At 42.6% G+C, this 15,780-nt stretch overlaps 1 protein-coding gene and 1 pseudogene across 3 annotated transcripts in view; both read right to left on the bottom strand.

Annotated features, from left to right (window-relative positions):
• Positions 1-6,182, bottom strand: part of LOC101726214 (PRAME family member 12-like) — a 113,924-nt pseudogene extending 107,742 nt beyond the window's left edge. Inside the window, exon 1 of the transcript XR_015449322.1 lies at positions 6,055-6,182. The product of XR_015449322.1 is annotated as a PRAME family member 12-like (transcript). The remainder of the gene's footprint in view (positions 1-6,054) is intronic.
• A 5,293-nt stretch (positions 6,183-11,475) lies between these two features.
• On the bottom strand, positions 11,476-14,436 carry Hoxa1 (homeobox A1). Of its 2 annotated transcripts, none has more exons than XM_004839522.3 (2): positions 13,612-14,436; positions 11,476-13,130 (listed from the first exon to the last, which is right to left on the bottom strand). In XM_004839522.3, the coding sequence occupies exons 1-2, from the start codon at positions 14,255-14,257 to the stop codon at positions 12,775-12,777; spliced, it is 1,002 nt and encodes a 333-aa protein (XP_004839579.1). In that variant the 5' UTR covers positions 14,258-14,436; the 3' UTR covers positions 11,476-12,774. The 2 variants fall into 2 exon arrangements, with proteins under 2 accessions (XP_004839579.1, XP_021109754.1); XM_021254095.2 differs by lacking the exon at positions 11,476-13,130 and having other exon boundaries at positions 13,647-13,703; positions 13,907-14,436.
• Between the last annotated feature and the right edge of the window lie 1,344 nt (positions 14,437-15,780).

Here is a 15,780-nt window from a genome sequence, read left to right as displayed (position 1 = left end):
CTGGATAAAGAAGATGTGGTTTTTTTATATAATGGAATACGACTCAGCCATAAAGAATGAGAAACTAGAGACATTTATAGCTAAATGGATGCATATTGAGGCCATACTCTTAAGTGAAATAAATAGGACACATATGTGTAAATACTGAATAGTTTCCCTAGTGTGAGAAACTGAAAGTGTAAATAAGGATTAAAATGAATAAAATGAATAATTGATAATTTGAAATAGGAAGAAAAGGTCCAAAGGTATAGGGATGGTGGGAGGAGAAGGGGAAAGGAAAGAAAGGAAAGAAAAAATTATGAGAAAAGGAAAAAATGGAAATAAAGTTTCTGTAAATAGGGAAGGGTGGAGAGGGTAAAGGGAGCACAGGGAATGGGGAAAAAATACGAACCAAGATACATCATGTACAGGTATAAGTACCCAATGATAAATGTAAATGTACTGTATATCTAAAATGTACCAATAAAAGAATTTAGGCAAAAAAAAAATTCCATAAATATAGAAAGTTCAGATGGGATCAAATTCCATGCAAAGTCCAAAAAAAGGAAAAGAAGAAAAAAGGAAAACATCTAGTATAATAAGTGGTAGTATATCACTGTTTTAATGAATCATTAAATAAAATTAGATACACAAAAACACATAAATACAAAATGTTTATGATATACCAATAAGTAAAAAAAAAGTATAATTCAAAATTGTGAGCATGTAATAATTTCCTCCAAATAAAAGTACAGGGACTGAAGTATAGCTCAATGGCAGAACACTGAACTAGTATGTGCAAGGCCTGGATTCCATCCCAAGCACAGAAAGAAAGAAAGAAAGAAAGAAAGAAAGAAAGAAAGAGAGAGAGAGAGAGAGAGAGAGAGAGAGAGAGAGAGGGAGGGAGGGAGGGAGGGAGGGAGGGAAGAAAGAGAGAAAGAGAGAGAGAGGGAGAGAGAAAGAGAGAGAGAGAAAGAAAAAATGAAAGAGAGAGAGGGAGAAAGAAAAAGTATGTGTAGGGGCAAAGACTGGACTATAAAAAACAGCCGTATTTTGAACTTTTTTTTTTTTTTTTGCAGTACTGGAGATTGTGCTTTTGAGGCAGGTGGCGGAACCACTGAGCTAAATCCCCAGCCCTAAAACAGCTGTATTTTGAAGAATATGGCAGTAACTGGATGTGGTTTCCTCATTTTCTATGATAATTTTATATTTATGATATTACAGAATTATGCTATTTCCTCACTGAATTGTCAGTATTGCCAGCAAACCATTGTTACTTTGAGAAGTTCAATTTTGTTAATAAAACCACAGAGATAGAAAAACAGACTTTTTTCTATTTTTGTGTATAGTCAAATACTTTTATATTACAAATCTCACATAATTCATACTGTAGATATAAATTTATTATAACCAAACACAAGGCTTCTAAAATATAAACATTCTTTAAATCTGAAATTTAAATTTAAATTTAGTCCTAAATTATTACTTGTGCTTTTTTAAGGTACGAAATTTCAGGGTCTAGGGATATAATTCAGTGGTACAGCATTTGCTATTACAGTTAAACTGAATTGTCAACTTGATTGGCTTTAGAGCCATGTAGGGCGTAGTAAAACACAGTTATGGCTGTGTCTAACTGGGTTATAGAGCTGTGACCTTTGGTATTATATCACTAGCCCCTTCTATTCTGGTGCACATTCTAATCCACTCTGCTTTCTGGCCACCATAAACTGAGTGGCTTTGCTCTACCATCCCATTCTGCTATATTTCTGCCTTGGAGCTAGATGACCATGGAGTAAATCTCTAAAACCGTGACTCAAATTAAACTTCTCCTTCTTTTAGTTGCCACTGTCACGTATTTGGTCCCAGCAACAAAAAGCTATCATGTGTGAGGCCCTGGGTTGAATCCTCAGAATCACAAATTATTAATAATAATAATAATAATAAAGAAAATGAAAGATTTCACATGTGATAATTAAAAGAATGGGCTACAAAGTCCAACTTTGTTAATCACTTGCTATACTAAGGTTAGGACCTTTCAGAACTTCCCTAAGCCTTGCTTACTTTATCTGTAAATGGGAATAAAATGCATAAGACTGCTGTGAGGAATGATTAAGATAATGATATAAAACTCTTAACTCAGCATCTAGTACCAAGAAAGTCTTTAATAAATGTTAATATACAAAATAAGTTGTTAAAATTTGCTGAAGTCTGTATCACTCTCATAGAAGGCATATTTTCATGTAAAATAATTAATTGCAATTTTAATTCATAGAGAGCACATCACATCAATGAAGCCAGAATGCCCACATCTTCTGTAGTGTCTGAATCAAGCAGGGACCAGGGAGCTAACATATCACACAAGTGGGTTGGGCAGGGTAAGCAAGGTTAGCTCTCTTGATTTTGTCACTGTTTCATCCAGGAAACCATATCAAAAATTTTCTGAAATGGAAAATATAAAATAAACCAAACAGTTTCTCTTTACCTATGGGGCAGGAGGGGCAGGAGGGATCTGAGCTTTACCCTTACTGTGGGGTTCATGAGGTAAGCAGGAAGGAAGAAAACCTCTGGCCAAAATCTGGTTATTCAAATCTGCTTATTCTTAGCTTTTAGATCTTTAGTACTTAATTATTACTATAGTTCCATGTTTAATATAGTTATTAAGTATTAATGCTATTAATATATGTGGCCTGAAATTAATTTTTATGTCATCTTAATATATATCTGTGTGTATAGAGAGATATAAGCAACACTTAACACTATTGCTACTAACATCCTTCTAAGCCTGTTTCTTCTCCTGTAAGATGAAGAAACCGGATTAAATGACTTCTAATATCTCTTTTTAGATTCTGTGATTCTATACCTAACAAAATCATATCAATAATTTACAATTTCTATAATTATGCCAAGTCCTTATTCACTTATAAAAATTAGAAAAGTAGGGCCGGGATGTATCTCAGTGGCACCGCACCTGCCTGGCAAGGAAAAGGTCTGGAGTTAAAATTTTTTCTAAAAAATTAGAAAAGTAGGAGAAAGCAGCCATATTTCCAATTCCTAATCTGACTTCATGTCAACTGAATTCTGAGAATGTCTGACTTTTAAAGACTGGATCTCTTTAGGTCTTATAATATATTCCTTCAAGTTCTTATTAAATCTGGTCTCTTTGGTTATTGATAGTCAAGAGGTGGCAAGTTGTAAAGTATGAGGATTAGCCCTTGGATGAAGATGAATTATTCTTTTTCCCTTAAATATAGACAGTTTTTGGATTTGCTATATATAAAATATTCACATGAAAATTGGGGTAGAGGGCTGGGGATTTAGCTCACTGGTGCCACACCTGCCTCACAACAGCAAGGTCTCCAATACCGGGAAAAAAAATTGGGAGTAGAATATGCTTCCAACCATATGAATACCAGCTTTTACACAGACAAAACCTCTGTACTTTATATTAAATATTTCCATTTTTCCCATATGTTAAGAATTCCACAAACATAGCCTATGAATATAATAATGTCTTTCTTCTCTGTTAAATAATTCCTGCTATTATGTAAGAAATGAAAAAACTTATATTGTTAATTAATCTTCTCTTTAACTTTATTGGGGTTTTGGGGAGTTTTTGGGGGGGGTTGGTACCGGGGATCAAACTCAGAACCTTGCACTTTCGAGACAGGTGCAGTGCCACTGAGCTAAATCCCTGGCTCTTTGACTTTATTGTTAAATTTGGCCTCTCTTTGGGTTTGTTTTCATTCACATTATTTATAATTTGCTTTATTTTCCCAAGAATGTATAACCATAGTTTGCATATACATCTTGTATAAACAATCTGTTTCTTCAGCTCTCTAATTTTTCTCAGTGAGCAACTACGCTGAATCAAAAATTACCTTATAACTTTTTTTTTCTTGAGACAGGATCTTGCTATGTCATTCAGGTTAGCCTTGAACTTGAAGCTATTCTCCTGCCTTAGCCTCCCGAGTGCTGTGATTACAGGTGTGCACCCCCATGCCCAGCAACCTTTGTAAAAAGCTAGTAACTCTCCATAAAGGATCTACACTCAATCCTGTGGTTGGCCCTGTAGAGAAAGGCCACAACAAAGTGGGTAAGAGTTTGGGCTCTGGATTCAGAAGATAAATTATTTAATATCTTGGACCATTCCTTTTCCCAACTGTGAAATCAAAATATTAAAAATACCTCCTTCTTGAGGCTGAGTAAAGATTATATAAGTTAATGTATGTAAAAAATTTGGCATAAGGCTTGACTCAAATAATTCTGACTCAGGATACTGAAAAACTACACAAATTATAGGGGACAATTTAAAAATCAACAAGAAGCTGAGTATGATGGCATGTGCCTGTAATCCCACCTCTTCAAGAAGCTAAAGCAGGAGGACTGAAAGTTCAAGGCCAGCCTGAACAACTTAGTGAGACCCTCTCTCAAAAATAAAAAGTAGGGCCTGGGATTTAGCTCAGTGGTTTCACCACCTGCTGTGCAAGCACAAGGACCCAAATTTGATCCCCAGTACCAAAAAAACCCCCCCAAAAATAAAAAATAAAAAAATAAGAAGTAAAGAGGTCTAGGGAGGTAGCTCAAGTATAGACCACTTGTCTAGCATGTTCAAGGCCCTGGGTTAAATCTCTAGTAACACACACACACACACACACACACACACACAGTCACCTTGTTTTATAACTTAAGAATTTGAGGGCCAGGAGATTGCTTCAGTGGTAGAGTAAATATTTAGCATGTGTGAGCCTCTAGGTTCAGTCCTCAGAACTAAGAACAAAAATAAGTTCAACCTGTGAACGAGAAACGAAAAACACAGGTCCCCACAAATGATCACACTCATAAGTAGAACTTAAAAAGTTGATCACGTAGAAGTCAAAAGTATTTTAGTGGTTACCACAGACTGGGGACAATAGAGAGGAAGACTGCTCAACAGGGAAAAAAAAATTTTTTTTTTGTACCGGGGATCAAATTCAGGACCTTGTGCTTCTGCTTCTGAGGCAGATGCATTCCACTAAGCTAAATCCCAGGCCCTAAAAATGTTTTTGATAGGAACAAATTCTGGTGTTCTGTAGAACAGCAGGGTGAATATAATTAACAATAATGTATTATATATCTCAAAATAGGAGAAATGTAAAGAATTTGAAAATACAATAAGTGCTCGGTAGCCAGATTCCGTGGCGCACACGTGTAATCCCAGCACTCTGGAAAGCTGATGCAAGAGAGTCCCATCTTTGAGCCCAGCCTGGACAACTAAAAGAAAGAGAAGGAAGAGAAGGAAGGAATTTACTGTGTGATGATAGATGTGCTAATTATTGAGTTGATCACTACTCAATGTATACATGAATCAAAATGTCACATTGTACTTAAAAATATGTACAAATATTATGTGCCAATCAAACTCACGTGGGTGCACGTGTGCACATACATGCACACACATAGGTTTCCCAATTCCAGTCCAGAACACTTTCTACTACAAAGGTTTGTCACTTCCTGTTGCTGGAAATCAGGGGCCCTGCCCTCAAGAAGCTTAAGATCCACTTGCAGAGTCAAGACTAACACATTCAGAGAGTCTAGTTCACTGTTTCAGTGAGGTGACATATAACAAAGCCTCACGTGTGAAAGGAGGAGCTGTTAGAAGAGGCTAAGCAGAAAGAGTGAGGAGTAAGTACTACAGGAGACTTTCTAGAAAAAAAGTGAGACTTGAAACAAGGCTTTAAGGTAGAGTTTGACTCAGGAATTGAAGAACAAGGCAAAGTTGTTTCCAAAACATCGAAGTTGGAAACTTCCACCCATTACCCGCATCGCCACCCCTACTATTTAAAAGAACGTTTGGCCAGGGATTAAGCTCAGTGGTTCCGGTGCCTGCCTCGCAAGAGCAAGGTCCAGAGTTCGATCCCTGGCACCAAAAAAATAAAATAAAATAAAATAAAATAACAAGTTTGAACTAGACGGGGGATGAAGATATTACTAAATTAAGTACGTTCTGAAGATAACCGGGAAGGATGTGGCTGAGAGAGTCAAATCGCCCTTTTCAAATCCTAAAGAAACTACTGAAGAAGGGGCGAGGTCTCTGACCTGGGTTCTTCGCCCGAGGAAGAAATGCCGGTCTTTCCTCCTGGTGTCGGGAATGGAAGCCCCGAGGCTCTCACAGGAGTCGGGCGGCAGCCCCACTCATTTTTAGGCCTCTCCTCGGAGAAATGCCGGGTTACGTTGACCTGGCGGGAAAATGAGGAAGCGCGAGGCTCTTGGCAACCTCGAGGCCTGAGCCCCAAACCCATTCTCCCAAGCCACCCCAAGACTCGGGCGGACCAACGCGCAGCGCCCAGGGACGGCCCCGAAGCGGGACTCCGGGAAGGGCCGACTGCAGTCGCCTTCGAGCCACGCGTGCGCTCAGTTCCGCCCGCAACCTTCGACGCTGGAGGGGGAAGGGCCCGGATGCTGCGCTCCTCCTGGAGCCCAGGAGACTGAGAAAAGGAGCGGCGGCGTTTGGTGGCCGGTTCGAAGGGAGAAGGCGAGGAATCTAGAAAAGAAAGCTGACTTCACCTCGGCGACCCAGCTCCCTGCATCCCCACCCGGGGGCGGCCGCGATGGCCCTGGGCATCCCCTTGCGGCGGTCACCCCGACCTGGCCGCCCTGAAGCAGGCGCCCATCCCGCAGCAGACCTAGTTGGCGCGGCCGCCGCCCCGCACCCGGATAGATCGCCCGAGCCGAGCTCGCTCCGGGGCTCGGACAGCTGCTCCCTGTGCGTCTCCTGAAGCAGAGACTCCATTTACTCGTCAGAATGGAAAATCCCAGTTCATGCTTTACCAGAACCAAATTGCTGATATTTCGGCGGAGTTGCAGAGGTTGGGGGGCGGGGTCATTTTGAAATCATTGTTTTCTGCATTCTCCTTATGGTAACTCTGGAGATTTTTCTTTCAAAACGAAGCGAGTAATTTGTAAAATATTCAAGGCAGTTAAAAAATATCCCAGTTTGAAAAGGGAAAAAATGCAATTTTTTTCATTTCTGTTGCATGCAGTTGTGAATTGTTGCTAGCCAGTTAACCACACAAAAATGAAAATACAAGACAGTCTGATTGCTATAGATTAGCTTTGTGGCTGAACCTTTTTTCAACACGTTTTTAATAAGTGAAATTTAATATGCTGTTTTAAAAATAGAGACGTGTTTTAGCTGTGCTTGAAAATGTTGAGAAACATTTCTCTCTTATTTCCAATAAACAAAATCCAATCCCTCAAAAACAGTTTGCAAGACACAATTACGGTTTGAGATTGTCCCCCCCCCCCCGTCCCCCTAAAAAAAAGCAGACCCCTTCAAAGGTTAACAGTTACAAAACAGTTGCTTGATTAAATAATTGGTATGTAGTTCTGTAGTGAAAGTCAGCTATATGTAATGGCTGATATTATTTAAAATAAGGTACTAAAACGCTGAGGATTTGTTCAGCTCTTCAAATACTGATGTTCTTTGGCAAAAGGTTCTGCTGGAATTGGTAGGACCCCAAGGAGATCAGATGGAGAAAAATACGGAAGATTATATTGCAAGGAAACTTTATGTTAATAATTTGGGCTTGGTGTGTGTGTGTGTGTGTGTGTGTGTGTGTGTTAGATAACACAACTGAGTCATGGAGAAAATATGGGTCAAAGCAATTTAAAGGGCAAAGTAGACAGGAAAAAAACACAAAAACAACAAAAAGATTCAGTTAAGATCCCTCCTTAAATGTTCCTTGTATTTTAAATCTCTTCCTAGGTGATATTAGGTGATATCTCTTGATCATTTAATAGAGTGCAAACTTCAGTGTAGGAAGTTCCTCTTTTATTTATTCTTCCTGCATTTAGGTTTAAAGACAAAACAATTTGTGTGTGTATAATTTTACCTGTTCTCCCTATTTTTATATTTTAAAAATGTATTTTTTAAAGGCAAGTTGCCTAGCATATTACTAATAGAACAAGGTTGTAGAAATATTCGACTCAGAGGTGTCAAACATTCAGTAGCCCTGAGGACTTCAAAATCAAGGATTTGACTGAGTGGCCAATGAAACAAGTAGAAAAAAAGTAAACAATATCCAGCTTGAAACAAATTACATAGAATAAATTTGGGATAATTAAGCCAGAACTTTAGAATTAAAAAGTGCATTGGGCTCAAGTATGAGCTACTCTGATTTTATTTTAAATTTAGTAAGTACTGATGACTGTGTACCCTCAATCAAATCAGTCCTCCTCTGGGTGGCTTTTCTTGAAACATAAAATGAGAGGTTGGATAGATAGATCCCATTCAGGTAAATCCCGTTCTGGTCACCTAGGCACAAGGATTTCTAAAGCACAGCTTTTATATGCTCTCAGAAATGCAGGGGCAAAGTAGACTTATCTGTAGCAGAGTCACCAGAGTAGCCATCCAGTGAAGAGTTTATCTGACAGGGGTGTGCTAACTTGTATTCTTGTATGTATTAAAAAAGACCCTTTTCTAAGAGTAAGAAAGGTGTTTTATAATCCCAGCCAATATAAAGGTGATGTCCATCCACTGATTCTGAAATTTTGCAGCAGCAAGGTTTCCTGTCTCTCAAAATAGTAAATTAGACTCAAACACCTAGAGCTTCTACTTCAAGAATGATTATTCATAAGGGAGAAACACAGGCAGCAGTGACCATTTTTAAAAGACGTGCTCTGCCATCAGGAAAGCTTAATAAATCCCTATTTAGTATGCATTTATGCAGTGATTACATGAACTTTGACCTCTGAAGAGCTGTAGCAATTAGCTTCAGTGTCCAGCATCTTCTATCCACCATTTCCCACTGCCTTCTTTGAGTCCTCTTTTCTCATCTCAATAGTTGAAAGGTGTAAAATTTTAAAGTTGACTTTCCACCCAAAGTATTTACTTCTGCACAAGCAAATTCACCCTCCAATCCCCACCAATGTTGTCTGAAGACCCACCTCAGATGGATACTGGGGCTTTGATTGCCAATATTACTTAAACGCAAATAGATTTCAATTCAATCTTGTGCTATACAAAGATAAACTCTAATGGCCCACATAGTTTCATTTCATAGTTCATGGTATCTGAAATAAATCAGATCTCTTTTCTCAGACTAATCGACATTTTAAAAATACTCAATGTAATTTATTTTAAGTCAAATGAAACCTAGTGGATAGGCAGAAAACTAGGGAAGGGGCAGAGGAAGGGCAGCTGGAAGCTTCTGAAAGAAAGAAAGAAAGAAAGAAAGAAAGAAAGAAAGAAAGAAAGAAAGAAAGAAAGAAAGAAAGAAAGAAAGAAAGAAAGAAAGAAAGAAAGGAAGGAAGGAAGAAGAAGAAAGGAAGAAAGGAAGGAAGAAAGGAAGGAAGGGAAGAAAGAAAGAGAAAGAACCTGGAGAGAAGAGGAAAGTGTGTTAAGTTTCTAGTAAACATTGTTCAGCAAAAGGATAATAGGAAAGTTGCCCCTTTCCCAAAAAGGGATGGAACTATAATTGTTGCCTTTAGCTGAGAGCTCAGATAAACCGCTGGGACTCTTTCTAAAGTGACCCATCACTGCATTCATCTCTTGAACTTTCAGTGAACCTGAGATTAAACAGGGGTGAGCAGCTAAGCAGTTTGTTGTTAGCAGCCTTTTCAACAACCCTTTCAGACTGAGTAAATATTGATCGGTTTGAATCTGATTGCCCCAGAGGAAAACACCACTGCATCTGAATAGCCTCCAAAAGTAAACTTTCAAAGGTGAAGCCCAGAGCAGACTTCAGAGTCACAGCAAGATCTCAACTGAGCCTAGTTTGGGGACACTCTGAATTTTAGGAGTACTTTGGTTGACTATACAGAAAGTGAATAGAAAAGATGTGAAAATTAATTTTATATTTCAATTATCCAGGTCCCTAATTGAGACCCCTGTTTTTTTTCTTAAACTTATCAATAAAATATTATTTTGTTTTCCGTCTTTATGCTGCTTCAGTTACAATTGCTTTCATTAAGGAGCTAACTGTGCTCTCCAGAGACTGAAACAGAAAGAGAGAGACCTTGAAATAGGATGTGTTAAATGCCTTTGATTTAATCGATTGGGACAGCAAAAAAGATACAAATGTTTTCCTTGTTGAAAGGTATATTAATGTTTCCTAAATGCATTGCTTGTTAACTGATTTATTCCATGACCTAAAGAAGTCTAGGGTTTAGGCAGAATTTATTGTTTTCCTCTCCCTCTCAGCTACAATAAAACCAGCACCTAGGATTCCAGTGGGTTGGCCCTGCTTTTAGATATTGAAATCAAGACAATGGCATGCAAATGACACTTTAACACATTAAAGTATTTGGAAACCAGCCATCTGTTTTGCTGTGTGGCCTTACACTAATAAACAAAAGATACAGTACAAGGCCAGGCGGGAAATGAAAGAAAGGTTTGGCTGTCTTTGAAGTTCTCCATCCACTTCAGTCTTTTAGAGGCAACCTCAGAACCCAGCAACTGAGGGGAGGGCACCCGGTACCCTTGATATGGCCGCTGCAACCGTGCCTGTGAGCCTGGGCTTGGCCCTGTAACAGTGTAGTGCAGGAAATCTCATGGGTGCTCTAGAAAACCTGCAAATTCCAAGTTTTTGTAGCGTTTTCTTCCCAGCCCATCCTTTTAAAACACCCTTTGGAAAGGAAAGAAGTCATATGTATGTATTTGTTTGGGATGCTGTAAAATTTATGCTATGCTCTTGGGGCTCAAATCCTCCAGATATATGTGAAAGTAAAGGGAAAGTGGCAAGAGGTCTGGGAAGAGAAGCACTTTGAACTCTATCATTCGCTGGCCTCCTCTGTTTCAGATCTGAGGCATGCTTTGGTCAGAAATAACTTGTTTATTAAAAGACCAAGCTAGCTTCCACAGTTCCTCTGAAAGAACTTATTGAGCCCAGAAAAGAAAATGAAAACTTTTTTTCAGGGCTATGTGGCAAGAAATTAGAACTGTAAGCCTTGTGCAGCCATGATGGCTATGAAATCGAAGCTGAGTCTGAAGGGAATGAGATGTGTGACCCAGAGATGGGGGGTGAGAAGGAGCAGGAAAGGATGAATGCTGACAGGAAGAATGGGGGAGGGATGCAAGGATTTACTGAAAAAAGACCGCACTCAATTTAAAGGGTGAAATATATTGGAACACTGCCTGACAACCCAAAAAGAAGGAAGAGGGGTGGAGTGGGGCCTCTCCTCACAAGAGCTTTATACTGGAGCTAATTAAATGTGAATCTCTTCGCTCCTGGTTCACTGATGTGAGGAAAGACTGACTGAAGACAGTTTCAGCTTTTGAAGGGGGCTCTGTTTATATATACGTCAACATTCAGTTGGAGGTGAAAAGGTTAGTACTTGACCCAGGAAGTATCCATGTTTGTTTCACAAATAGATCTGCTTCATAAATTTCTTCACTATTCTTTTTTTTTTCATTACAAACTTCAATTGTAATAAAGGAGCTGTTGTTATTTTAAGGAGAATCAATACATTAAATAGACATTGGTTATGTGAAATTACACTCATAGGGGAAGTTTCAGCTGCATGATAATGGAAAGCACTTCCTTTTATTCAAGAAAAGGCCCACTTCTTTGGAAACACATATCATCCTTCTCTTTTCCACATGAAATTAGCCAACTGTGTATGGTATGAAGCCACAAACTGTAACCCACCCAAATACACAGATCCTTAAAACATACCTGAAACTTGAATATATTTATTACAGACATTGTAAGACCCGTAAATTTTGCTCTGGATCACATCACTTCAGGATCTCAGAGCTGTTCATGATTGTACAGGAAATGAGGAATATCATAGGCTCACAAAGAATAAACTGATAGAACTCAGTGTGATACTTCAGGAACATCAAAACATTGTGCGACATGCAAAAGACTATTCACGAATCACACAAAATATACATTCATTGTGCCATCCATCACATTAACAACTGAGCTGAAAATACACCATATTCAGCTAAGATTACTTTGAAAAGAAGTTGATTTGAGTAACACCTTTAGGTTCTGAATAAACCAGCACAAATTTTAAATGGAGGGTGGCCAGGGAAACAAGAAGAAAAGGGTAGGTAGAGTTGGGGAGAGATTCAGCACAGGAAGCCAGGTTTCTAAACCTTGTGCTCTACAGGCCTTCTTAACTCAGCAAAAGAAGAAATTGAGGCTACCATCTGAGCATCTGGTTGGGTTTAAATGAGGGAATTTATTCTTTCACCTATAATTACATATAAAATTGTACCAGTTTTGAGAGTTTGACTACCCTGTCTGATTTAGTCACCTAATCTAAACATCTCTAGAAAACTTGTATAAAGATAAATCTCTTAGGACAAAGTATTTACAATCAGCAAACTCACACACAAGAAACTTAATTAAATTAAAGATGAATTAATTGTGTAAACACACTCATAGTGCATCTCTTCTTCATGAGCTCCTGGACTCTCTCCTTTCTCTATATTTTACTTTTAAGGGCAAGGTAAGGGAGAGCTGTAAATACAGTGAGATAAAAGGTGAGATGCCTCCCTCTGACATGTTTCTGCTAGCAAAGGACATCTGAAAGGAAGAGCAGGTTCTGTGGAAATCTCCTAAAAATCGCAGAGCAATGTTAGAGATCATCAGAAATTGAGGCTGGCACCCATTCTGAATTCAGGAGTTAACCTCCTACTGAGTCTTTGGCCTAGAATGATCTGGAAACATATTATCCTGGCCATAAGCTCCCCAGATAGGATCAGGAAGGAAGAAAGACCGAAAATGGAAAGAAAGATAAGCTAACAGTGTGCTTTGGGTAAAGGATCCCAGCCCCGGGCTGCAGGAGTCTGGGACTGGGGCGGCCTCAGTGGGAGGTAGTTAGAGTGTCTGAGGTAGAAGACCCCGGAGAAGGAACGCAGGGTGAGGAGCTGGATTTCTCTGAAGATTCCTCGGCCTTTTCTTCGCCTCCGGGCGGGGTGGCCGGTGAGATGGGCAAGAGCCCCTCCTTCTCACGTTTCTTTTGCTTCATTCTTCGATTCTGGAACCAGATCTTCACCTGGGTCTCATTGAGCTGCAGGGACGCGGCAATCTCCACTCTGCGGGCGCGCGTCAGGTATTTGTTGAAGTGGAACTCTTTCTCCAGCTCTGTGAGCTGTTTGGTGGTGAAGTTGGTGCGCACAGCGTTAGGTTGACCCACATAACCGTACTCGCCAACTTTCCCTGAGGTAAAGTGGGAAGGGAAGAGAGAACAAGGTAAAAATACTTAAATGTATAGGCATCACCTACACACCTCAGAATATTCAGGTAAAGGGTAGATCATGAACTTCTCAACACAAAACGGTCGGGGGAGGCTGAGTGATGAGGTGAAAAGTGTTAACCTGAAGCCAGTCATTAGCGTGGTACGACTAGTGATTAATGGAACCTGGTGATATTAACAGAGCACCATCACCACCAACACTACACACACACACACACACACACACACACACTTCCTACATCCAGAACATTTAAATCTCACACCCTTTGAAAACACACCAGTCCTACAGACTCCTTTCCCCCAATACACTGGCCACACTCCCTGCACCCTACAACCCTAGCCAGAAGCAAGAACCCTTCTTTAAAAAAACTAATAGTTTTGGAAACTAAGCAAACCAGCTCCTATTGAATCAACGAGATGCATCCTCTGTCCGGCAGGACTGACCTGTTTTGGGAGGGTTTCTTTTAACTTTCATCCAGTCAAAGGTCTGGGCTGGAGATGACTCTGATGCAGGGGAGCAACAAGCTTCTTGGTGGCTGGCGTGGAGAGGGGACAAGGAGTTATTATACGTAGCCAGGGCCAGGCTCTGGTGCTCTTGTCCATATGAGTGGTGAATGTATTGAGGTGAGCCCACCGAGCCCCCGGCATAACCCTGGTGGTGGTGGTGATGCTGGACCATGGGAGATGAGAGATTTCCAGAGTAAACTGCGGGAGCGCACGGGGGGTACCCGCCACTTACGTCTGCTTCCTGATTTAACCCGTAGGGGCTGTAAGGCGCACCAAAGTTCTGCGCGCTATAGCTTGGACTACAGTTCGAGTGGGAGTAGGACACCCCCAGGTTCCCAGAAGTCTGGTAAGTGGCCGGCTGGGGGTGGTGATGGTGGTGGTGGTGGTGGTGGGGTGAATTGATCTGCACCCCCCTGCCCACTAAGAAACGGTCGTCGCTGCTGCAGCTGTTGGCACTGACCGCGCACGACTGGAAAGTTGTAATCCCATGGTCAGAGGGGTAGGCTCGCGCCGAGCAGGTCCCCGAGTCGCCACTGCTAAGGATGGGGTATTCCAGAAAGGAGCTCATTCTTGCATTGTCCATCTGTCACTGAGTGACCGTGTCCTGTGAAGCCCTGGGTGACCGTGCCAACTTTCTCACTTCCTCCATGGGGCCGGAGAAGAAAAATGATATGAATGTACAGTGCGCAAGAGGGGGGGGCGGAGGGCGGAGGGCGCTAGGGGAGGGGCACGTGACTTTGTCAGCCAATGCCTGAGCCTCCTGCGAAAGTTTGCCGGCTCCGGCGGTGATGGATCACCGTTTCAGTGGCATTTAAATCCCTGGCGCTCCTCCGCCTAGGTGACGCGCAGTCGCCCCCCCAGGCAGCTGCGGCGGCGGCGGCAGCTGCGGCGGCTGCGATGGCAGATTTGGAGCGCTGGGGCCTAGGGGAGCCGAGGCTGCCTTCTGCGCGCGCCCGACACCGGTCGCCCCCACTCCGGGAGGCGGGGGCTGGGAGGCATCACACCCCCCCCGTCCCCGCCCCCCTCCCTGCCGGGCTCGGAAAGAGGTGAGAAGGGCAGAGGGCTCCCGACCCTCCTGGGGCGGGAATCGGGGGGCCAGAGTCCGTGGGGTGGCCGCTACTACCCCGGCTGAGTCCGGCGCGCGCCTGGCGGGAAGGGTGGAAATCGGGCCCCGGAGCGGCCCAGGACCGCCCCGGCCGTGAGGTCGTGGGATTGTGAGGAGCTCAGAGAATGATGGCGGAGTGCGAGGCTCTCCAAGCTCGAAATGGAGAGGGCAGGGCACAGAAGAGGGTCTGAGGGGGAAGCCGGTGGGTGTGGAGGGGAAGAGAGCGAGAAAAGAAACTTCCCTTCTCCCAGGAGGGTCTCCCTAACCCCCGATCGCCATTAGCATGGCAATGAGGAGCTTCTGTAATTCGACTCCCGGGGAGGGCGAGCGCCTGTTTTGGAGCTGGCTGGAAAAGGCCTAGCTCGGCCGGGCTCTTCTCGGCCCTCCCTCTTGCCTCGCCCTCCGCCCCCTTTTCCTCCCCACTCAGCTTTTCTCCTCCGGGATCCGGAGCTACTGGGCTGCAGTTTGAGGGGTAGGAGGCGGGGGTGAGGGGGGCGGTGACGATAGCAGACGTGGGCAGCGTGGGGGCCGGGCCGAGCTGAGCTGCAGGCCATCTGCCGGCTCCTCAGAACCCCAGAGCCTGCGCGCTCTGGCACAGGCCTCACTGGGTCAGACCACGGCTCCTGCAAAGTGTGCCGAACTCCCGCCCGTCACGTTTCTAGTTTTCTGGAAGGGAATGTTAGGAGTAGGAGAGCCGCCTCTTTCCAACGCCTACCCCCCTCCGCGGTCTACTGTACGTCTGGAGGGGATGGGGGCTGGCAGGTGGAAGGGGCGGTGGACAGATGGCTGAGGGTGAACGAGACACTTTCTTCTTCCTCAACAATATCTCCCACCATTTCCAACGGACTGTGTAGTGGCTTGTGTGAACCCTCAAGTCTTTCCCTAGAGAGACAAGTGCAATTCTGAGTGTCATACCGGGGCAGGGGTCCTGTTCTCCGTCACTCTCATCCTACAGTGATGTGGCTGGAGTTGTTAACTGCTGTTTACTATTAGTTTTTTTG

The sequence above is a fragment of the Heterocephalus glaber genome, unplaced genomic scaffold, assembly GCF_053883595.1.
Source record: "Heterocephalus glaber isolate CG9 unplaced genomic scaffold, H.glaber_assembly_v1.0 deba00000676, whole genome shotgun sequence".
Classification (NCBI taxonomy): Eukaryota; Metazoa; Chordata; class Mammalia; order Rodentia; family Bathyergidae; genus Heterocephalus; species Heterocephalus glaber.
The sequence above is the reverse complement of the archived record's forward strand: the minus strand, read 5'-3'. Positions and strand labels throughout refer to the sequence as shown.

Coding starts and splice junctions, on each gene's coding strand:
- Hoxa1 (XM_004839522.3), bottom strand. CDS start 14,257: ATGGACAATGCAAGAATGAGCTCCTTTCTGGAATACCCCATCCTTAGC. Junction 13,131..13,611: donor AAGAAACCCTCCCAAAACAG/GTCAGTCCTGCC, acceptor ACTTTACCTCAG/GGAAAGTTGGCGAGTACGGT.